At 44.3% G+C, this 24,250-nt stretch overlaps 1 protein-coding gene across 2 annotated transcripts; it reads left to right on the forward strand.

The window, feature by feature from the left end:
• Positions 1-882: 882 nt before the first annotated feature.
• Positions 883-21,637, forward strand: Majin (membrane anchored junction protein). 2 transcript variants are annotated; one of them, XM_075974961.1, is made up of 10 exons: positions 883-983; positions 4,052-4,097; positions 6,816-6,909; positions 7,299-7,424; positions 8,463-8,494; positions 9,637-9,728; positions 11,497-11,560; positions 19,287-19,359; positions 20,413-20,521; positions 21,592-21,637. In XM_075974961.1, the coding sequence occupies exons 1-10, from the start codon at positions 883-885 to the stop codon at positions 21,635-21,637; spliced, it is 783 nt and encodes a 260-aa protein (XP_075831076.1). The 2 variants fall into 2 exon arrangements, with proteins under 2 accessions (XP_075831076.1, XP_075831077.1); XM_075974962.1 differs by lacking the exons at positions 6,816-6,909; positions 7,299-7,424; positions 8,463-8,494.
• The last annotated feature ends 2,613 nt before the right edge of the window (positions 21,638-24,250 follow it).

Here is a 24,250-nt window from a genome sequence, read left to right on the forward strand (position 1 = left end):
CTTCTTCTAAAATCAATGTCTAGGAGTTGTATATAGGAAACCTTGATCCTTGGAAACTGTGGGCCTACTTATCATTTAGAGTTCTACATATTAAGGCCAAGGGACTGAAGTATTTATTATCTCTACTATAAAATGAAGGGAGGCACAGAAAAACCCTAGTAATTTAGGGAATCATAGTGTCCTTGATTTTATCCCTGAGCTCATGCCAAATGTGAGCTGTCTTGGTTTTCTTTCTCTTAGTGCAGTAAGTCTCCATGACCACTGCAAGTTGGAGATGAAGGGATCTATTTGGCTGAGGAGTTACAGTCCATCATCGGGGAAAGCCAAGGCAGGAACTGAAGCAGAGACCATTGCTCCCCTGGCTTGGTCAGCCTACTTTCCCATACAACCCAGGGCCACCTGAGGAGGGGTAGTACTTCCCACAGTGGGCTGGGTCCTCCCACAGCAGTCACTAATCAAGACAATGCCCCACAGACTTGCCCACAGGTCAATCTGAAGGAAGCATTTCTTTAGTTGAGGTTCCCTCTTCCAGATGATTCTAGGTCATGTCAAGTTAACAAAGCAATCAAAACACACACACACAGAACAAAAACATAACTAACCAGCACAGTAATAAAATTCAAATTTGAATGTTGTCTTTTTGCTTTTATATATATGTAGGACCAGCACACCATGTATCTTCACTGTATAGGGAGGAGAAGGGTCCAGCTAATCAGTAGCCATGCTGAATGAGCCTGGTTCATGGGCACTGGTACTGTGTTGAACACTTACCCTTCAAGAGATGCTGCAGATTGACAGGCTTCCTTTCCTATATTTAAGGAGACATCTTCAGCTTTTTCTGATTAATATTTCTACTTTGTTTTAGGCTACCATCAAGACACAATGAGTTTAAAACCGTTCACCTACCCTTTTCCAGAGACAAGGTTCCTTCATGCAGGACCCAATGTGTATAAGTTCAAAATCAGATATGGTGACAGTATCAGGTAATTTAAAAGGTGGGAGATAGCTCATGCTAGCACAGGCAAGTGAATTCCTCCAGGTCCTCATCTTTGCCTAACTCACTCCAGGGGAGTGACCGCAATAGCACCTGGTCAGGCCTTCCCAGATGCTTAGTCTTTGTTATATTCACTGTTGATAGAATTTCCTAAAGTAGGGTCAATGTGGCTTTGAGGAGATATTTCTCAGAATATTTTTCAGCTTGACCTTGTCTCAAAACATTAAAAGAGAGAGAGAATTTTAAATAGGTCTGGAGAAATTACTTGTCAGTTAATGTAGTTGCAGGCTGTTCTTTTGTTTCCTGGTCACCTAGACCCGAAATAATCACACAGAAACTGTGTTATTACAATACTGCTTGGCCTATTAGCTCACACTTCTAGCTCTTATATCTTAAATTAACCCATTTCTATTAATCTGTGTGTCGCCACATGGTTGAGGCCTACTGGTAAGGTTCTGTCTGGCATCTGGCATCAGGCGTCTGTCTCTTGTCCAGTTACATGGCTTCTCTCTGACTCCGCCTACTCTCTCCTCTATCTGCTTAGAATTCCCGCCTTGCCCTATTCTGCACTGCTATAGGCCCAAAGAAGATTCTTTATTAACCAGTGGTATTCACAGCATACAGAGGGGAATCCCACATTAAGTTAAGAGCACTGACTTCCAGATTCGGGTTCTATTCAGTGAACCTATGTGGTGATTTCTCTGCAACTTTAGTTCCAGTGGATCTGATGGCCTTCTGGCCTAGCCTCCACAGGTACCACATGCATGTGGTACACAGACATACATACAAGCAGAATGCCCATATTCATAAAATAGGGCCTGAGAGATGATGTGGCAGTTAAGAGTATTACTCTCCCGAAGGATCAGAATAAGATTTCCAGAACCCAGCCGGGCAGTGGTGGTGCAGACCTTTAATCTCAGCACTTGGGAAGCAGAGGCAGGTAGATCTCTGAGTTCTGAGTTTAAAGCCAGTCTAGTCTACAAAGAGAGTTCTAGGACAGTTAGAGCCATTAAATAGAGGAATCCTTTCTTGGGGGGAAAAAGATAATTTTTTTCAAAATTTTCTCTCGAAAGCCCAAAACTTAATATTGATAACAAATACTGCCAATTCTTTTCCTTGATTTGACATACTTGCTTTATTTATTTTTGAGAAAATGTATGTTAACCTCACAGAACTGAATAGCAGACAATTTGTTTATCAGCTAATTATTCAAGTAAAATATTATTGCATGGAAAGAGCAACTCATTCAGTTTGTTACTTAAAGCGTCACACAAGTACATTTCCTCAGGGCATGTTTTGTTGTTGGGGTTTGGTTTGGTTTGATTTTTTTTTGTTTTTGTTTTTTTCGGAACAGGGTTTTTCTGTGTAGCTTTGGAGGCTGTCCTGGAGCTCACTCTATAGACCAAGTTGGCCCCAAACTCACAGAGATCTGCCTGCCTTTGCCTCCCGGGTGCTGGGATTAAAGGTGCGCACCACCACTGCCTGACTAGTGCTTTTTGTTTTGCTGTGTACTGAATCGGTGTTCTCTAGAGGAACGGAGCTTAGGGAATGAAACTGGGCGCACGTGTGTGCGTGTGCGCGCACATACACACAGACAGACACACACACACATTTATATATATGAATGAAGAGGATTTGTTAGAATGGCTTACAGGATGTGGTCCAGCTAGCCCAACAATGGCTGTCTACCAATGGAATGCCAGTAAAGGAATGAACTTGACAGCAAAAAACGAGAGTAAGCAGGCAAAGAGAACAAGCTTCCTTCTTCCATGTCCTTTATATAGGCTGACAGTGGAAGGTGTGGCCCAAATGAAAGTATATCTTCCCACCTCTAAAGATCTGGATTAAAAGTGGGTCTTCCTACTTGAAATGACTTAATTAAGAAAAATTCCTCACAGGTGTACCTACCCACTTGGGCTTTGATAATTTCAGATGTAGTCAAGCTAACAACCAAGAATAGCCATCACACATACTTTAAAATAGTAATGAGAGACTAGAGAAATGGCTCAGTGGGTAAGAGCATTGGCTGCTCTTCCATGAGACCAGGGTTCAATTACCAGCACCCACAATCAACTGTAATTCAAACCTAAGGAAATCTAATGCCCTCTTCCCATATGTGGTCACTTCTCACATGTGATGCATGTGAGAAAAATTTAAGTTAAAGAAATTTAAGAGACAATCATGAAGCCTAGTGCAATGGTATAGTTCTTAAATCCCAGCACTGGGGAAGCAGAAACAGTCAGATCTCTGTGAATTTGAGGCCAGCCTGGTCTACAGAGTGAGTTCATGGATAGCCAGAGCCACAATGAGACCCTGTCTTAGGGAAAGACAAAGAAATATCTCCTGAAATCTCATAAAATTTTATATTTCTATTTACCAGTTAAAACTATTTTGTTTTTGAGACAAGGTTTTTTGCAGCTCAGGCCAGCTTCATTTACTGTGTAGCTGAGTCTAGTCTTGAATTCCTGATTCATTTACCTACACCTCTCAGGTACTGGAATTACAGACATTTGCCACAGTGCTTGGCAATTCGAATAAATTTAAATAGTGGGCTTTTTTTTCTTTTTCTTTTTTTTTTTTTTTTTGGTTTTTCGAGACAGGGTTTCTCTGTAGCTTTGGAGCCTGTCCTGGGACTCCCTTTGTAGACCAGGCTGGCCTCTAACTCACAGAGATCTGCCTGCCTCTGCCTCCCGAGTGCTGGGATTACAGGCATGCGCCACCACCGCCCGGCTAAATAGTGGGCTTAACGTGTAGCTCAGTGGTAGGATATCTGCACTGGATGTACTACAAAGCCAGGTTCAGAGCTCTGAGCCCCTCCAATTTAGTAGACTTTTAAAAATATGCTCTAAAAAATTATTAACCATCACAACAGAAATATAAGGTCTTGGAAATTTAACAGGGAAGACTCGGGGGAGAGGTAACTAATGCTCAAACCACACCCCAATGTAAGGCAAGCAATGGGTCAACCAGACTGTAATGTATCTAGTGTTTTAGCACCAGAAAACAGATGCTGGACAGGGGTTGCTGTCTTATGGTACCTGTCTGTTTACCTTCTAGAGAAGAAGAAATAGAGGACAAGGAAGTCGTCATCCAGGAGCTGGAGGTAGGAAAAAATCAGACAGCTTCTGAAGAAAGTAATTACTCCTCAAGCCAAGGATGAATCCATATCTAGGCTGCTATTATGCCCTCATACTGAGTCTCAAACTCCACCTGGTAAACTGGTGTCTCCATGCAAAGAAGCCACTTTCTACAGGAAATTTTAAAGCGTATCTTTTTTCAATTCTCACTAAAGTATGAGCGCCTTTGAGCCTGGTTATTGTTTGTTTCTATGAGGGTTCCCAGACAGGGCAGCTCTGTTGTGGCAGTTGGCACAGAGGAGCTTCCGGAGGACTGCTGCCTTCCAGGGCTCTGGGAATGCCACGATCCCAACCACCGCCTGGTGTTTGACGTTCAGGAAACTGGGCAGTAAATACACTGACAAGTGGCTGTGTCTTCATTTAAATTGGAAACATTTGCCATTGCTTTGTTCCAAGTTCATGTTCATTCCTTTTCTGCACAGCTCTGCTTGTTAGAGATTTCCAGAAAGAAGACTGAACAGGGATACAGCTTTGTAAACTAAACTGGTGAAAGCATTGGGCCCGGTTGTAGTTCTGGGGCCCGGTCCTGTATCCCAGTCTGTCCCTTCACCTGTCAAATAAAGTTAACTTGTGTGTTCAATGCCTGCCACATATCCAGGCTAGAAAACATTTGCATACATTTATGTGCATATCAAGGGTCAAAAGCTGCTTTTTTGTTTTTGTTATACTTTATACACATGGTCTCCCTATATATTACTGCCTGGCCTAGAATGTGTATAGACCAAACTGGCTTTGAACTTTCAGAGATCCTTCTTCCTTTTCATCCCAAGTACTGGGATTGCATGAGCTTCTACTGTTGGTCCTTTGCGTGAATTTGTGGGTGAGTACGTGTGTGTTTCATTTTTTCAGCAAGGTCTCATAAATCCCAGGCTGGCCTACGTATCTGAGAATGTCCTTGAACTTCTGATCCTCCTGCCTGGGATTATGGTGTACATCACTAAACCTGGTTTATACAGTGCTAGAGATTGAATTTAGAACTTCATGCATAAACCGGGCAGTGGTGGCGCACGACTTTAATCCCAGCACTCGGGAGGCAGAGGCAGGCAGATCTCTGTGAGTTCGAGACCAGCCTGGTATACAAGAGCTAGTTCCAGGACAGGCTCCAAAACCACAGAGAAACCCTGTCTCGAAAAAAAAAAAAAAAAAGGGCTGGAGAGATGGCTCAGTGGTTAAGAGCATTGCCTGCTCTTCCAAAGGTCCTGAGTTCAATTCCCGGCAACCACATGGTGGCTCACAACCATCTGTAATGAGGTCTGGTGCCCTCTTCTGGCCTGCAGGCATATACACAAACAGAATATTGTATACATAATAAGTAAATAAATAAATATTTTTTTAAAAAAAAAGAACTTCATGCATATTAAATAATGACTCTACCACCTAAGTTGCATCCCCAACTCTATTTTCAATTTTTGTTTATTATTATTTTATGAATATGGATACTTTGCCTGCATGTATATCTGTGTACCATGTGTGTATGTCATGTGCCCAAAAGGGCCAAAAGAGGGCATTGGATCCCTTGGAACTAGAATTACAGTTGGTTGTAAGCCACCATATGGGTAATGGGAATGGAACTCTGTTCCTCTGGAAGAACAGTCAGAACTCTAAACCCCTGAACCATTTCTCCAGCCCCTTTTCTTGATTTTTGAGACAGGGTCTTATTTGGTAATAGCCCTTGCTAGGTTGGTATTTGTCATGAAGCCCAGACTTAACCTGGAACTAATGGTAGTTCTCCTGCTTCAGCTTTCCAAGTGCTGGGATTAAAGGCATATGCCATCATTCCCAGATACAAAGAATTTTGTTGTTGTTTTTGTTTTAGTATTCGAGACAGGGTTTCTCTGTGTAACAGTCCTAGCTGTCCTGAAACTGGCTCTCTAGACCAGGCTGGCCTCAAACTCACAGAGATCCGCCTGCTTCAGCCTCCCGAGTGCTGGGATGCACTGGCAGATCCATAGTATTTTTTTAAAAAATTTTTTTTGAGGCAAGTCCTCACTATAAAGCCTAGGTTAACCATGAATTCATAGTCCTCCTTCTGCCTTAGCCTCCCAAGTGCTGTGGGTATGTGCCACCATATCTAGCAGCAAAACATGTTTTATATGTTTTCTTTCATTGTTAAAAATTGTATTTATTTATTTTATGTGTGTGGATGTTTTGACTGCATGCATGTCTGTCTAACACCCATGTGCCCAGTGTTTGCAGTGGCAGAAGAGGGTGTTGCATCCCTTGGAACTAGAGTTACAGGTTGTGAGCAGCCACGTGAGTGCTGCAAATCAAACCAGGGTCCTCTAGAAGGGTGCTGAGAACTGAAACTGGGTCCTGAGGAAGAATAGCAACTGCTCTTACCACTGAGCCATCTCTCTAAAGTCTAGCCCCATCTCTCTAAACAATTTTTGTTTGTTTCTTTGTTTTGATACCACAATCAATCTCTTAACATTTTTAATTAAAAAATAATATAAATCTGGGTATAGTGGCTGATCTGTATAGTGGTAGATCTCTGTGAGTTTGAGGCTAGCCTTGTCTACATAGTGAGTTGCAGGCCAGTGAGTGCTACACAGTAAGACCCTGCCTCAAAAAAAAAAAAACCCAGCAACAACAAACATCATATGTTTTAAAAAGAGTAGAAGTTATAAATGGAAAGATTAGCTGAGCTTCAACAGTATTAAAATAACTTTAAGTATCTTTTTCAGGATTCTATCCGTGCAGTCTTGGCAAACATGGACAGCCTGCAGCCCTTTGTTACAGAACACTTCACTGTATTTCCCTATATCCTTTCTTCCTGGTGTCTTATTTTTCCCCAGAAAAGTGGGTTTGTGTTTAAGATAGGCCCTATCTCATGGAACACAGGCTGGCCTTGAAATCACTATGTAAAACACCATGCCTGACATTTGGGTTTTTGAGGTAGTTAACCATGACTGGCCTACTACTCAGTATATTGTCAAGGGTAGCATGGAATTCACAGTAATCCTCCTGCCTCGGGCTCCTGAGTGTTGTGATTAGAGGCATGCAACATCACATCTGGCTTTTCCCAGCTGTTAATGAGCTACAAGTCACAGCATAGATTTCAGTGGAAGCAGTGAGACCAGAGAAAGGAGAGCTAGAGCCTCAGCCTTCCAATCGTTACCAGGAACACATGCTGTCCCCCTTTCTCGTTTCCTTAGCACCATCCTCAGATAAAAGCAAGTGGGAGAGAGTTTCCCACCTGAAGTTTAAACACGGAGACATCATCTTGACACCCTACCCATTTGTTTTCACTCTGTATGTCGAGATGAAATGGTTTACTGGAAATATGCCTACAGGTAAGTAGTGATGAGAATGAGTGGTAGAAGAGGGAATAGGCAGGAGGATGAGCTGAGTGCCGTGTAGCTGTCTGTCCCACCAGGCTCTAACTGACAGAACAGAGCTCTGAAGCATTTCCTCCAAACTTGGCTCAATACCCTGGCTTAGGCACTATGATAAATTATTTAATCTCCCTGCGTCTCTTTCATTAAATGGTGAAGAGACACTAATTTCAGGGGTTGTATGTATTAAGTATTGGTGGATGGGAATACATAGTCTGGTTGGAGAGGAATAGCTCAGTGAGAGAAACCTATGCAAACACTTTGTTTTTCTTTCTGATCCAGGGTCTCACTATGTAGCCCTAGCTGCCCTGAAGCTCACTATATAGGCTAGGCTGGCCTCGAACTCACAATGATCCACCTGCTCTGCCTCCTGAGTAAGGTGATTAAAAGCCATGCCAGGCCTCTGATATCTTAACACTATTTCCCAGTTGTTAATCTCCAAGAGATATATGGTTATTTTACTAAAAAGCAAATAAATACCTGCTAGTTTAATTTTAAAAGTACAAAAGGAGGCTGAAGAGATGATTCAGTGGATAATGTTTGTTACGTAAGCACAAGAGCCTCAATTTGAATCCCCATTGCCCAAGGCCACACTTACCTCTAACCCTGACCTTGGCAGGGTTGATAGAAACTGGCATATCCTGGGAGCTCACTGGCTGGCCAGCCTATCAGAAAAGCTGAGTTTGTGATTCAGTGAGAGATACTGCCTCAAGGGAATTAGATGGAGAACAACCCAGTTTGTCAGGTAGTAAAACACGCCCTCTTTTGAAGAGCATACTATGAAGTATGGTAAACCAACTCCGCTTCAGCTTAAAGGTGGCAGTTGTTCCGGAGGGTAGGACAGAATCTCATGACACTATGCAGGGAAAATGGTTCCAGGCAGAAGAGGAAAGGGCTCAAGCAGAAGTTTTGTCTCAATCTATTTCCCAGAAATAAAGTTCAGAAACCCAGATAAGACAGTCTTGATCCATTATGATGTTCAAATTTCCATTGTAGGAAAGCCAACAGATGATAGTCCTCTTGAGTTGGTAAGTTTGTTCTTTCTTTTTTTGTTTGTTTGTTTTTGTTTGTTTGTTTTTCAAGACAGGGTTTCTCTGTAGCTTTTTTTTAATTTTTATGATTTATTTATCTTTATTTTATGTGCATTGGTGTGAAGGTGTCAGATCCCCTGGAACTGGATTTTCAGACAGTTGTGAGCTGCCATGTGGGTGCTGGGAATTGAACCCAGGTCCTCTGGAAGAGCAGTCAGTGCTCTTAAACCGCTGAGCCATTTCTCTAGCCCCTTCTCTGTAGCTTTGAGCCTGTCCAGAAACTAGCTCTTGCTGGGCGGTGGTGGCGCACGCCTTTAATCCCAGCACTTGGGAGGCAGAGGCAGGCGGATCTCTGTGAGTTCGAGACCAGCCTGGTCTACAAGAGCTAGTTCCAGGACAGGCTCCAAAGCCGCAGAGAAACCCTGCCTCGAAAAACCAAAAAAAAAAAAAAAACAAACCAGAAACTAGCTCTTGTAGACCTCAAACTCACAGAGATCCTCCTGCCTCTGCCTCCCAAGTGCTGGGATTAAAGGCGTGCGCCACCACCACCCAGCTAATTTGTTTGTTTGAGATTAGTTTCTGTGTAGCAGTCCTGACTGTCCTGGAACTTGCTCTGTAGACTCAGAGATTCACATGCCTCCTGAGTGCTGGGATTAAGGTTGTACACCACCATGCCCAGCAATATTGAATTTCTATATAAAATGAATATTGCCTTTCTTGCCTCAAAAGTGATGCTCGCCGGGCGATGGTGGCGCACGCCTTTAATCCCAGCACTCGGGAGGCAGAGGTAGGCGGATCTCTGTGAGTTCGAGACCAGCCTGGTCTACAGAGCTAGTTCCAGGACAGGCTCCAAAGCCACAGAGAAACCCTGTCTCGAAAAACCAAAAAAAAAAAAAAAAGTGATGCTCTTGTCTCTTCTGCCTTTGTCCCTCAATTGCTGCTCAGATCCCATCCCAACTGTAAATATGAGACCATGTCTCCATCTAGATTTCAGAGGCAATATCTCTGGCAGAATGTCTTATTGAAGTAGAGGTATTACAAATTGCCTTTGGTTGGCAGTCCTCTGTGTTGGGCCTTCCTAAACCATGAGCCACTCTAGAAAAATGTGGGTCCACAGGAGTCTGGTTTCCTTCCTGAAGGTCCTAGCTGAGAAGAAAGCAGAAGAAACCATAATGCGGAAACGAAAACTTGTGGAGGAGCCCAACTCCCCTAGCAGACCAAGACCATACAGGTTAGTGGTATAGAGAGGCTTTGCCACCTATTGCTATTGTTGATTTGCCCATGGGCAGTGGCTTGATTTGCAGGGCTATTCAGTACCTGGTCCATCCCAGGGCAAACTGATGAAAGGGAATAAGTTTATATTTTCTATTTAATTTGAACAGTCTCTCATCAATGTAAGATTGTTCTGTTTATCAAAATGGAGGCTGAACTGGACTGTAGCTTGGAGGAGTGCTCGCTTATCAAGTGTGAGGCCTTGGCATCAAAACAGGCCAGGCAGTGGTGGCACCCCCCTTTAACTCCAGTACTCAGGAGGTAGAGGCAGGTGGATCTCTGTGAGTTCAAAGCCAGTCTGGTCTACAAATTGAGTTCTAGGATAGACAGAGCTGTTACACACAGAAACGCTATCTCAAAAAAAAAAAAAAGAAGAAGAAGAAAAAAAGAGGACAAGAAGAAAACACAAACAAAGGCTAAGAGGAAACATAGCTCTATAAATCTAAACTCAACATAGTCAATGAATAAATAATGTTGTGGAAGGCACAAAACTTAGGAAGGCTTAGACTATTATATAAAAACAGAAGGAGGCTGAAGAGATAGCATGGTGGATAAAGTATTTACCATGCAAGCTTGAGAACCTGAATAATCCGCAGAGCCCACGGGGGCTGCTAGGCATGGTGGCACAGGTTTATAACTGAGGTGCTGGAAGGATGCAGGCAGGTGGACTTATGGCTCACTGGCTGGTCAACCTAGCCTACTGGACAAGCTCTAGGCCAATAAAAGACCCTGTCTCAAACAAAAAACGAACAACACTTGGGAAAGAGCACTGGAGGTTGTGTTTCGCCCTCCACACGAGTGTACATGTGTATGTATTAACAGCACTGTTAATACATAAACATGCACATACAAAAAACTTCGAAAGAATTAGAACAAATAAAATAGAATTCTGTTTTATCCCATGAGCAACTGGATAAAATGTATGCAATATACTGTGCGTGTGGTGGTGCACACTTGTAAACACAGCCTTCAGGAAGCAGAAGCAGTAGAATCACTTACTACAAGAAGCCAGCCAAGGATGCTAGTGAGATCTTGTCTTAAAAGAAAACATAGTGTGCATGAGTTGTTAGGGGGAATGCTGAGCGTATCCCAGCACGCAGAAGGTGCTGTTGTAGAGGCTACTTGTGTACTTTTGATCCTCTGTCAAAGGAAGAATTAGTCAATAAGACAATTTAGTCATTCTTGGAATCCCAGAGAGAAGCCACCTGGAATAGTCCACTAGTCCACGACATGGTTTGCTCCCCAGCCCAACGGTGCTTTTGTGCCAAGGTCTCCTAGGGCCTAATGCCCTTAGATGTAGACATAGTGAATATGAACTAGGAAGGGGCTGACCCTGTGGGTTCAGGTGATGTGTCAGTGACAAGCCATGTGGAATGTGAGCATATCTGAGGTGTAAGACTTGGTTTGATTTTATTTAACTAATTTTCCCACAGCGATGAGGCCCCAAGTCTCCCCTGGGTTTTGATGCACAACTGAATATTTCATAGTCGGATACCTCTGTCAATCACATTTTTTGTTTCTCAAACATGTCCTTAAATGTCTCCAATTGGAATTCTATTGTGAATTAAAGCAACCAAAGAAATTTTTGCCACACAATTTTCCCTGCCAGCCAGGAGTAGTATAAAAATAGCCAACTTGCTGAAATATTCATTTGGACTACATTTGCTTGAATGTGGTAATGTTGCCATGGCCAATGACATTTCCTGGGCTTTCCTCCCCCACTTCAGGGCCAAGATAGAGACTTCTAGTGAAGCCTTCAGTAATCAGAAGCCCCTGAAGAAAAACCAGAGGGTAAGCATCAAGTTGGAGGCTGTGAGGTTCTTGATGGCTCCTTTGTTAGAGGCTGAGATTCCTGTTACATGCTCAGCTTGGTCCTTGCTACAGATTGAACTGACTAAACTCATTCTTGGATTTAATGACATCCAACTATTCTGTCCTTGTCACAGTCTATCCCTAAAGTGGTTGTATAATACCCATGGATCTTTTCACATTGTCTTCTCAAGTTAAAAACTGCTTGTGTTCTATAATTTAAAATAGGTCTGTATTGAATGAGTGTGAAATCCAATATAGAATCCTCACTGTAGAAAACTTTTGCCTTAGTCTACACTGGAGTCTGAGTCTGGTGTGGGTCTAGTTTTAGCAGATGAGATGGGCACTAGAAGTTGGTAAGAAGTAGTAGCACACACCTTAAGTCCAGTGCTCGGGCAGACAGTGAGATGGCTACAAGTTTGAGGCCAGCCTGACTCCACTGTAAGTTTTAGGTCAGACAGGTCTGTGGAGTGAGACACTGTCTAAAAAGAAACAAGATAGGGAAGCTATAGAAGCTACAGGTGCCGTGAAGTGATGTCGTCCAGGCCTGACTAGTCAGTCATTCAGTCTTTCAGCAGCAGTGGATTCCGAATCAAACCTGGACCAGACCTAGCCAGTCATCATTCCTTCATGGACTGGGCACATGACGCTCAGCCCCTAACTAAGGTGCCAGCAGTTCATGAACTACTGGAACACAGGGGAATCGTTTTATGCAGGTGTGTAGCTACTGGTAAGCTGCCCATGATCCAGTAAATAATCCTACACCTATATACATGCAAGCAACCCTAATTAAGTTGTGGGTTCTAGGGAAAGAAAAACATGGCAGGAGGAAGGGGATGTCCTGGGAAGAAAGGCTACAGAACAAGAGGAAGGAGGGTAAGAGAGTGGAGTGGGGAGTAAAGATAATCTAAATATATTATTTATTTTACATTTATGGAGTTGTGAAAGAATAAATTTTAAATTATTTTGTAGAAAAAAATGGAGGAAGCTAGACATGGTAGCACATGCCTTTAATCTTGGCATTTAGGAGTCTGACAGGTTCTGAATTCTCTTGAGTTAACAATCCTCCTGTTCTACACAGAGAGTTCCAGGCCAGACCTAGTCTTTAAAGAAATAAACAAACAGAGGGAGATGGCTCAGCCCTTAGGAGCATTTGCAGCTCTTACAGAAGACCTGAGTTCAGTTCCCAGTATCCATGTTGGACAACTCACAACTGCCCGTAACTCCAGCTCCAGGAGATCCAACACCCTTTTCTGGCTTCTGTGAATACCTTCACACATGTGCAAGCACTCAAACACGCACATAAATAATTTTTTTAAAATATTTATTTATTTATTATGTATACAGTCAAATCTCATTACAAATGGTTGTGAGCCACCATGTGGTTGCTGGGAATTGAACTCAGGACCTTTGGAAGAGCAGGCAAAGCTCTTGACAACTGAGCCATCTCTCCAGCCCCAAATTTTTTAATAAAAACCAAAAACAAATAGCCAGTGAGATGGCTCATTTGGCAGAATCACCTGCGCCAAGTCTAACGCGTTTGCCTCTCTCCTGAGGACCACATGGTGGGAGGAGGAACTGACTCATCCAGGGTGCTCTGGCTTCTGTGTGCACGCAGTGACACGAGCACACCTTCAGGCACCTCTCACCCGTATATCTACATAGAGACACTGGAAATGTTGTTAGGCCAGGGCATGAGTGCTCATGCCTTTAATTCTAGCACACAGATCACTGAGTTCAAGGACAGCCAGGGCAACATAGACTCTGTTCCTACCCCCCCCATAAAGTAATTAAAAAGGCTAGAGATATGGGTTAGTGGTTAATATCATAAACTGCTCTTTAGAGGTTATGAGTTCAATTCCCAGCATTCAGGTTAGGTATCTCACAACTGCCTCCAGCTCCAGAGGGATCTTTCCTGCCAACAGAGGCCTCTGTCTTCTGTCGATACTTCACTTACATGTACATATTCACACACATACACATAATTTAAAATAAAGTAAATCAATTAAAATGTAAGAACAGCTGGGCAGTAGTGGAGCACGCCTTTAATCCCAGCACTTGGGAAGCAGAGGCAGGTGGATCTCGATGAGTTCGAGGCCAACCTGGTCTAAAGAGCAAGTACCAGGATAGCCAGAGCTACACAGAGAAACCCTGTCTGTCTCAAAAAACAGAAAAAAGAAACAAACAAAAACCAAACAAACAAAAATGGAGCAAAGCCTCTAGAACAGTAACAGGCTGTCCCAGTGATTTTTTTGTTTGTTTGTGTTGTTTTTGAAACCGGGTTTCTCTGTAGCTTCCACTATATTGGAACTCACTGTGTAGACCAGGCTGACCTGGAACTAGAGATCTGCCTGCCTCTGCCTCCTGAGTCCTGGGATTAAAGGTGTGCACCACCACCTCCTGGCTGTCCCAATGATTTTATTTTGTTTGATTTTATTGATTTATGGGTTTGTACCTTTTGTACCTTTATTTTAATGTTCATATACTGACTACTTCCTCATTGTAAAGCTCCTTTTCAATAGTTGTCTTCAAAGCTTCACGGTTTTTTCCTCTACTAGTCACCCCCTTCACCTTCCCAGGCCCATAGCACAATCAGTTAAGGAGCAAGGATCTACCATGTGCATTCATTCAAGACACTATTCTGTGTCTCCCATGTGCCAAGTACTTGGGCTGTCAGCTTCTAAAGCCGCCAGGAATGTTAGACCAGACAGACAAGATAGCTGTGCTGTGTACAGGAAGCACTGGGTACCTAGTGAATACAAAGCGGCATGAGGAAAGAGTTCCCTGGGCAGGTTGAGGCCTTTGAAGAACTTAGGCCAGGAGGAAAGAGTGTGATGCTTTTCATGCCTGCAGGCCAGTGCACCCAGAACTTTTACTGGACAGATCAGCATGGGCTAGATAGTGATAGGCCTTACATCCACCAGGATCACAGGAATTTACCTAAAATATTTTTGAGTGAAGAAATGAAGCAAGGGGCTGGAGAGTGGCTCAGCATTAGGAGCACTGGCTGCTCTTCAGAGGACCCAGGTTGAAATCCCAGCACCCACATGGCAGCTCACAACTGTCTGTAACTCCAGTTCCTGGAGATCTGACACCAGTGCACATGAAATAAAATTAATTATTAAAAAGGTAACGAAGCAATTTTATTTCCAGTCCACTATTTTGCTAACATGCTGTGGGCTAAGACACCCAACACACATGTAAAACCTGGCTGCTTATTCTAGGAGTTTATCAGTTACTTGACCGTGCCCTTGGGATCTAGATTTCTGCCTCTGGGAAGAAGGTTAGAAGATGGGGCTCCAGTTTTGTGTCACAACCCCACAGCCCATGAGGTTTAGGTAGAAAGCTGTCTCCTGTGCTCCCAGCCTTTGGAGTGGCAGAAAGAGAAATGAGAAAGAATAAGAGGGTACATGAAGCTCTGGAGAACAAAGCTCTCTACAAAGCGAGATAATTGCTGTACGGGAGCATTTCCCTCGCACTATCCTCTGTACCTTCCTATTCTTAGTTTGACACATCATCTCCCGCAAGAACAGAACCCACAGCTTCTTACTCAACATAATTACCTTTTCAACCTGATTCTGGGCTTAGAGAAAAGCTGAGCAAAAGGAGCATGTTTATTGATTTTGACTCAACACCCAAAGACAGCCTCCTTCACAGACTCTGTTCCCAGGGAGAGGATTTCTCCTAAATTAAGGTAATCACAGAGACTCTCAGTGCAAGCCACTTGAGCTGGAAAAATTGAATTTGCTCCCTTGGTTCAGTGCTTGGCACCCCACCCCTTTGTGGGAAATTTGGGTACAGGATCACATACAGCACAGGGGCGGAGGGGAGTGTGTTGCACATGTCTAAACACATTTGAAAAGTTTGCAGGGAACTTAGAAGAATACAACACTTGTCTCATAAGAGATGTTTGGGGAAGAATAAAGAAGAGAAGACCTTTTCTTTTTGGTCTTTCAGGTCCCAGACCTAGAAACCCAGACTACGAAAAGATAGGAGAGACAGATAAATGGCCCTGATGTGGACCAGACTGCTCACAGTGTGTTCCCCACTTCTAAGCAGAACTGGCTCTTAACATTTAGTGCCATTCGAGGTGTGACACTCGCTGGCTGTCTCCAGTGGTACCACAGTCTCAGCTGTCTTTCCTCCCTTACAGCTTGTGCCTTCAAGGGAAGCTACCCTTGTAAGAGCAGTCTCCTTACTTCTGAGTTGACTGTTGCCCTCTGATCCCTTATATCCAGCCCTCATGGATACTGCTCTCTTTGGTCATCTCTGCAGCAAGATTTAAGTCCAAAATCATAGTTTTCTTAAATTTATAGGAATTATCCTTTCGCCAGGTGGTGATGGTGCACCCCTTTAATTCCAGCACTCAGGAGACAGAGACAGGCAGATCTCCATGAGTTCAAGTCTAACCTGGTCTTCAGAACAAGTTCCAGAACAGGCTCCAAAGCTACAAAGAAACCCTGTCTCAAGGGAAAAAAAAGAATTATTCTTTCATGCTTTCATGAAACTAGTCCTAGGCCTTCTAAATCCTTCCTTTCTGTCTAGGGGGTAAGAATGATTTTCTTCCTCCCTTTAGCTCTATATAGGAATATGAGCCTGGGCCTGCCCACTGCAGACCTCCATCTGAAGTGTTTATGAGGAAGCTCATCTCAGGGAGATCTTCCATTCTGACTTGAAAGTTATGCTGAGAATCGGGATTAGAGATGACTTCCTCGGGACTTATTGCGACTCTGCCTCTCCAGCCACCCTGTACAAATTCTTCACCAGAAGCACAGCCTGAATGGCGTATGTGCTGCTGTGCACTCAGGTGCACAGGCTATGCTGGGTGAGGACGAGCCAGCTGGCAGATATTCCCAAGAAATGTATGCCTGTGTTTCTGACCTTCAGAATGTTTACTGGAAATGCAGACCTGGAACCATGAAAGAATTTCACCAACAGATGAAGGAATTTCTACCAAGCAGTGACACACGGAGAGATATAAGATTGCATTGTATTATACTGGCTGTTCAGCTGTCCTGCTTCCACCATGCCTGACTCTAGCTATGCTGATTGTATTTACTCAGTAATGGCACTGTGCCCTTTTCATCATGTCTCTTCCCGGAAAGCCCTGCTCTTCCTGACCAGCTCCTCACCCCAATTATGACAAAATCCCATCCATCCATCAGAGCTCCATCCAAATGTCACTTCCCCGCGGAACCTTCCTTCACAACAACCACCCATTTCGCAGTCATAGCACTACAGACTCGTAGAGCGGCCTCATCAAACTGGCTTGTAGTATAATCTTTTTTTTTTTAAATTTATTTATTAAGGATTTCTGCCTCCTCCCCGCCACCGCCTCCCATTTCCCTCCCCCTCCCCCAATCAAGTCCCCCTCCCTCATCAGCTCGAAGAGCAATCAGGGTTCCCTGACCTGTGGGAAGTCCAAGGACCTCCACCTCCATCCAGGTCTAGTAAGGTGAGCATCCAAACTGCCTAGGCTCCCACTAAGCCAGTACATGCAGTAGGATCAAAAACCCATTGCCATTGTTCTTGAGTTCTCAGTAGTCCTCATTGTCCTCTATGTTCAGCGAGTCCGGTTTTATCCCATGCTTTTTCAGACCCAGGCCAGCTGGCCTTGGTGAATTCCCGATAGAACATCCCCATTGTCTCAGTGTGTGGGTGCACCCCCTCGCTGTCCTGAGTTCCTTGCTTGTGCTCCCTCTCCTTCTGCTCCTGATTTGGACCTTGAGATTTCTGTCTGGTGCTCCAATGTGGGTCTCTGTCTCTTTTCATCGCCTGATGAAGGTTAATATTCAGGAGGATGCCTATATGTTTTTCTTTGGGTTCTCCTTCTTATTTAGCTTCTCTAGGATCACTAATTATAGGCTCAATGCTTTATTTATGGCTAGAAACCAAATATGAGTGAGTACATCCCATGTTCCTCTTTTTGGGTCTGGCTTACCTCACTCAGGATAGTGTTTCTATTTCCATCCATTTGTACGCAAAATTCAAGAAGTCCTTGTTTTTTGCTGCTGAGTAATACTCTAATATGTATATATTCCATACTTTCTTCATCCATTCTTCCATTGAAGAGCATCTAGGTTGTTTCCAGGTTCTGGCTATTACAAACAATGCTGCTATGAACATAGTTGAGCATATACTTTTGTTGTATGATAGGGCCTCTCTTGGGTATATTCCCAAGATTGGTATTGCTGGATCCAGGGGTAGGTTGATCCCGAATTTCCTGAGAAACCGCCACACTGCTTTCCAGAGTGGTTGCACAGTTTGCATTCCCACCAGCAATGGACGAGTGTACCCCTTTCTCTACCACCTCTCCAGCAAAGGCTATCATTGGTGTTTTTTATTTTAGCCATTCTGACAGGTGTAAGATGGTATCTTAAAGTTGTCTTGATTTGCATTTCCCTGATCGCTAAGGAGGTTGAGCATGACCTTAAGTGTCTTTTGGCCATATGAAGTTCTTCTGTTGAGAATTCTCTGTTCAGCTCAGTGCCCCATTTTATAATTGGGTTGATTAGCCTTTTATTGTCTAGTTTCTTGAGTTCTTTATATATTTTGGAGATCAGACCTTTGTCAGTTGCGGGGTCGGTGAAGATCTTCTCCCAGTCAGTGGGTTGCCTTTTTGTCTTAGTGACAGTGTGTCCTTTGCTTTACAGAAGCTTCTCAGTGTAGTAATATGGGCGGCGGCGGCGCTGCATTCCCAGCACCCCAGCCGCCTGCTCGGCTAGCTTATGCCCCAAAATAATTACACAGACACTGTATTCTTTTAATCACTGCTTGGCCCTTAGCTCTAGCCCTTACTGGCTAATTCTGATATACCGATCAACCCATCTCTAATAATCTGTGAGCACCAGTCTTACCGGGAAGATTCTAGGTCAGAGCTTCATCGCCTGTGTCTGCCTGGGAGCAGGCATGGCGTCTCTCTGCAGAGGCGTCTGCTCCCGAGAGCAGAGCTGTCGAGTCTGAGCTCACTTCCTCTTCCTCCGGGCATTCTGTTCTGTTTACTCCACCTACCTAAGGGTGGGCCTATCAAATGGGCCTAGCAGTTTCTTTATTGCTTAGCCAATGAAATCAACAGATTGATATATGACACTCCCACATCATCTCAGTCTCAGGAGGTCCCATTTATTCAATGAGGCCCTTAATGTCTGTGCTGCTGGAGTTATACGTAGGAAGTGGTCTCCTGTGCCCATGTGTTGTAGAGTACTTCCCACTTTCTCTTCTATTAGGTTCAGTGTGTTCGGACTGATATTGAGGTCTTTAATCCATTTGGACTTGAGTTTTGTGCATGGTGATAGAGTATAATCTTGCCCCATGAACTGTACATGTCTCCAGAATGACATTTGCTCAGCAATAGGGATGGAGAGGCAAGCCCAGGCGGCTTGTTCTGAGCTCCTGCAGACATGATTTTAGAGGGACTACATTGGAAGCTGGAGTGAACAAGAGCAGTCCTACAGAAGGCACCTGCCAGGCCATCAGAAGCCAGTAGCGCCCCCCCCCCCCCGATTTCAGACCTTGTAGGATGAAGTTAATATTTTATCCTTGGCATTTTTTAGGTCTCAGGTTTTTATTTTTTATGCAGGCTACTTATCAAAAGGTTGATCTTATTGTTGTCCCCTGGAGCTCAAACCCAGGACCTACTGCATGTAAAGCAGACATGATAACTGCTCCACCACAGAGCCCTCAAACCTTTTTTCCCCTTTTTAAACAGAACAGGGAAGGAGAAACCCAGCGAGAATACCAAGATACCCCAGTTTTTGATGCCTCTGATGTCCAGGAACAGGGTAGGTTTAGGTGGGTTCTTGTTTGGTGGGTGGTTTTGTTCTTTGAGACTGGCTCTTGTGGTAGAGCCCAGGCTGGCCTCTAACTCTTGAGCCTTCTGTTCACTGAGATCATAGGCACGAGCTACCGTGCCCAGCTTCCCCTTACTTCTGACAGTGAACTCAGTAGTCCAGCAATTCCAAAACATTTCTTAACTAACTGAGAGGGCTCGAAGGGAAGTTGGAAGAGCTATGGTTTGCTCTTCTGTGGGGTTGAAGAACTGTTTCTGGGAAGTACTTTCTCCTCTTCCCTGGGGCATCTGCATTAAGACTGAAGGTGCAAAGACTGGAGCTGGAGCTCAGTTGGTGAAATTCTCGCCTCACTTGCACAGAACCCTGGGGACAATCCCCAGTGCCTTACAAAACCAGGCAAGGTGCACCCCTGCCATTCTAGAATCCAGTGCTTCGCTGCATAGCTGACCCAGGCTGCATAAAACAAGAAGAGTGAAGGTATAGACAGGTGCTCTGCCAGGCCTGTGAATGCCCAATGAGGCATGCCAATCCAGCTTTCTTTTTTTAAAAAAAAATATTTGTTTGTTTGTTTATTATGTATACAGTGTTAGTTTCCATGTCTGCCTACATGCCAGAAGAGGGCATCAGATCTCATTATAGTTGGCTGTGAGCCACCATGTGGTTGCTGGGAATTGAACTCAGGAGCTCTGGAAGAACAGTCAGCATTCTTAACCTGTGAGCCATCTCTCCTGCCCCCTTCCAGCTTTCTTATCTGTTACCCAGCACAAGGACTTGGAGTGGGGTGCATTTAGCCAGATGCAGGGGATAAGCATGTGAACAAGTTGTGGTTCCTTGTGGAAACATGTCAGCTCTGGTGGATGGCTGAGACTTGAAAATGCACAGGGACAAAACAGAATTTTACTGAGCTGATATGAAATTGGAAAGGTCAGAGCAAACATTTCACCTGGCTCTAAATAAATCTTGGTGTGTGAGGCTGCCCTGTGTTCTTTCAGTTCACGGAGCCTCTGGGCCAGTCTCTTCTCTGTCTGCCTGTTTCCCTTACAGATTCTAAGTTGGAGCATAGCCTGCTAGAGCTGGTTGTCCCTCCCCTGCAACATAGCAACCCACCACCACCCAAAGAACCAGGATCCAGTGGCTTCTTTGGGTTTCTAAGGTAAAACAGGGTTGTTGTTGTTGTTGTTTTTATTTTTATTTATTTTTTACTTTTTTACTTTTTGCCTTTAAGCTAAAAAGCAGTCTGTAGGTCCAGTTGCTTCATTGAGTCTTGGGGAGGGAAAGACTAGAGAAGGAGTAAAGACTTTACTGAGATTTCTCAGTTGTATCAAAGATAGATGGTGGAAATGAAATAGAAAACAAGGGCCCTAATTCAAAAGAATGTGGTGGCTTTTTGTTTTTTTGGGTTTTTTGTTTGTTTGTTTGGTTGGTTGGTTGGTTGGTTGGGTTTTTTGATTTTTTTTTTTTTTTTTTGGTTTTTCGAGACAGGGTTTCTCTGTGGCTTTGGAACCTGTCCTGGAACTAGCTCTGTAGACCAGGCTGGTCTCGAACTCACAGAGATCCGCCTACCTCTGCCTCCCGAGTGCTGGGATTAAAGGCGTGCGCCACCATCGCCCGGCTTGATTTTTTTTTTTGAGGCAAGGTCTCACTGTGTAACCCTGACTGGCATGCAACTCACTACGTAGACCATGCTGTCCTTGAACTAAGAGATCCTCCTGCCTCTGCCTGCAGAGTGCTGAGATTAAAGATGTGCACCATCACACCAGGTTTCTTCCTGTTGAGACAGGATGTCACTTTGAGCTTGGGCTGTGTGCTCTCTGTCCATGTGTAAAGCTCTTTCCGCCCTGAGGTGCCCTCACAAGCCTGTTTCACAAATGTTGCTTGAACAGAAACATCTGTCTGTCTTGGGTCATTCAGATGATTTGAGTCCAGAATGCTTCCAACTCTCCCCTCTGAATCTAGGTGTGTGTTCAGAATCCTTTTTGGAGAGAACACTGAGCAATCTTTGTCTATCTAGAGTTCAACCATCCTATTGCAATTCTTTTTCCTTTATTTCCCCCTTCCGGGTATAATCTAATTTGGGTACCTTCTCAAATGCTGTTTTAGACTTGAATTTCCATTCTGTGGTTCCCCAGAGCAAAATGCCCCAGTTAATGAAGCACTAATGGGAACCAGGGAGAAGGGACGCAACCTTCTCGGTCTCAGACCCCTCTGCTCTCCTTCCTGCAGCACTCTCTTCCCGTTTCGGTGTTTCTTCAGGAAGAACAGTCAGTGAGCCTGCCAGGCACTACAGCAGTGGCGGTGGTTGGTTGGAAAGAGGACTTTCTCTTGCAGTGACTCCACCTGAGCTATACCAAACATCCTTTGCTTCCGTTTTCTTCCTTTTTTCTCTTGTTTATTTTTGAGACAAGCATTATTGTTAAATGGCCTAGGCTGGCTTCAAGTGCTCCATCTGTGTCCTGGGCTCCCAGTTGCACCACCACACACCATCCTTTTCCTGTAATTCCTGGGTTATGTGGATGAGGGCACAGACTGAATCCTCATGGGATTCATAAGGATGGGCCTGGAGAGACACTAGTTAAGAGGGCAGACCTGAATTTGGCTCTCAGTACTCACATCAAGGGGTCCTCAGGAACCTCTAAACGGCAGGATCCAACACCCTCTTCTGGCCTCTGTGGGCACTTGCACTCCGCCCCTCCCGATTACAATAACAAAACAACACTAAGGTCCTGCGAGGTGGCTTGATAGGTAAAGCAACTGTACTCAAAGCTAATAACCTGAGTTCAACCTCCATATGTGTACCATGACTTGCACATTCACACAAAATAAAATGTAATTTAAAAAAAAAATAAAACACTAAGAATTCCACTGCCCCGAGGTTTAAGTCTTTTGTCTCTAATATGCAGGATTCTAATGACAATAATTGTTCATGATGGATTATTGATTGGACATGGTGAAGCAGAGCATGAGAAAGACCAGACAAGCCTTCACAGACCTTCTCCCCGGATCATGGGTTGTTGCTTAGTGAACCACATGGGATGCTCACCTGACCTCAGCTCTTATGGTTCTTCACCAGAGGTCAGGGAATAGGGTCATACAAGGTTCGCTAGCTTGAGTCCCACTGCCTCAAAAAGGAATTCTTCATTTGGTTGGACCTCAAAGGATAATGCCTTAAATGTAAAATGCTCCCCACCTGCTTATCCTTCTGGTGCCTTCACAAGAACACAAACTAGTTCATCAGTGTACCTGGAAGCCTGTGTGAGTTAGGGCCCTGGAGAAGGCTAAGGTGCCCAAACCCTCTCTTCAACCAAAGGGCTATTTAGAGAAGCATCATGGAGCCGGGCGGTGGTGGCACACGCCTTTAATCCCAGCACTCGGGGCAGAGGCAGGCGGATCTCTGTGAGTTCGAGGCCAGCCTGGTCTACAAGAGCTAGTTCCAGGACAGGTTCCAAAGCTACAGAGAAACCCTGTCTCGAAAAACTAAAAAAAAAAAAAAAAAGAGAGAGAGAGAGAAGCATCATGGATTTATGTGGCCTCAGGGAACCAAAAGAATAATGGATGGACATTTAGGAAAATTCGTTTTAGCTCTGAACAAACGAATCTGTGTTTTAACTTTTAGTGAAGTCTGATATGAGAATGGATTACTTGTAGGTAATGAGCCCTGTCACCTCAGGTCTTTAAACAGTTTGTCACATGCCAGGGTTCCTGATGGGAAGGAAGCCCAAGGCTAGAATGCTAAGGTCCCTCTGAGTCCCTCTGCTTGGCTGCCTCTACCTTTGACAGGGAAAAGGGAGAAGTGGGGTGCTCTGGAGAGGGGGCTGGCACTCAAGGACCTGGGATCTAGGGAGGAAGACACCAAAAGGCAGCAGAATGCAGGGATGGGAGGTAAGCAACATGGTACCACCAGTTCCTCCAAAATTCCATTTACACCTTTGTCCTACCATTCCAAACATAATTTGAAAGTTATTCTTGAAGGGCACAGCTCCAAAGCCTGGAGACCTGAGTGCCCATACTGACTGGGACCAGCTTACCAAAGGACCTCTGAGGCCCTTTCTTCTCATCTAGAAAATAAAAGGTAGGATTTGAAATCTCCGAGTATCCCTTGAGTTCTGGCAGGCTGTGGACTGCCCTATTCTGAACCAGGTCAGTGTGGTAGTGGGCTGAGAGGAGCTCCTACAACAACTGTAGGCTTTCTAAGCTAGGCCCTTTCCAACTCAGCTGAGGTCTTTGTTACTGTGTTTTGTTTTGGGTTTCTTTTGTTTTGCTTTTTTTTTTATTGTGGTTTGGGATTTTTTGTTTTGTTTATTTGGTTTGGGTTGTTTTGTTTCATTTGTCCATCCTTCCCAAGACAGTTTTCTCTGTGTAGCTCTGCGCCTCCTAGAACTCACTCTGTAGAATAGGCTGGCCTTGAACTCAGAAATCCACCTGCCTCTGCCTTCTGAGCCTGCCACCACCACCACCTGGCTTGTTAATGTTCTTTATGGTGCTAAAAATGGATGGAATCCAAAGCCTCAAGCTGCTAGGATAGTGCTCTGCCACTGAACTGCATCCACAACCCTCAGCATGTCAGTCATTCACCACCACGGATAGACAGCAGGGTATTTGAATGTGCTGTTTAGTAGGTAGCCTCTCTACAACCAGAGCTGGACACCACCGATTTGCTGAGATTGAAGTCTACTCCCTGTTGTTCCAGGGACTAGGGAGACTCTAGCTCAGAATTCACTCTGCAGCTGGCCACATGAGGAGAAAGCATTCACACGTCACTGGCAGACTGACATGAACCTACCCCTAGTCTGCCACCAAGCACAACTTAGGTGACCCTACACGTGGGACACCCCTTGAAAAAAAGAATCTTGTTCTTGGGATGGGGAGGTAACTCCCTTGGTGG

The sequence above is a fragment of the Microtus pennsylvanicus genome, chromosome 5 (assembly GCF_037038515.1).
Source record: "Microtus pennsylvanicus isolate mMicPen1 chromosome 5, mMicPen1.hap1, whole genome shotgun sequence".
NCBI classification, from domain to species: Eukaryota; Metazoa; Chordata; class Mammalia; order Rodentia; family Cricetidae; genus Microtus; species Microtus pennsylvanicus.

Bases quoted from the DNA above. Each gene is read 5' to 3' on its own strand.
- Majin (XM_075974961.1), top strand. From the start codon at position 883: ATGAGTTTAAAACCGTTCACCTACCCTTTTCCAGAGACAAGGTTCCTT. The intron at 7,425-8,462 runs GTAAGTAGTGAT...TTTCCATTGTAG, and splicing joins TACTGGAAATATGCCTACAG to GAAAGCCAACAGATGATAGT. The intron at 19,360-20,412 runs GTAGGTTTAGGT...TTTCCCTTACAG, and splicing joins CTCTGATGTCCAGGAACAGG to ATTCTAAGTTGGAGCATAGC.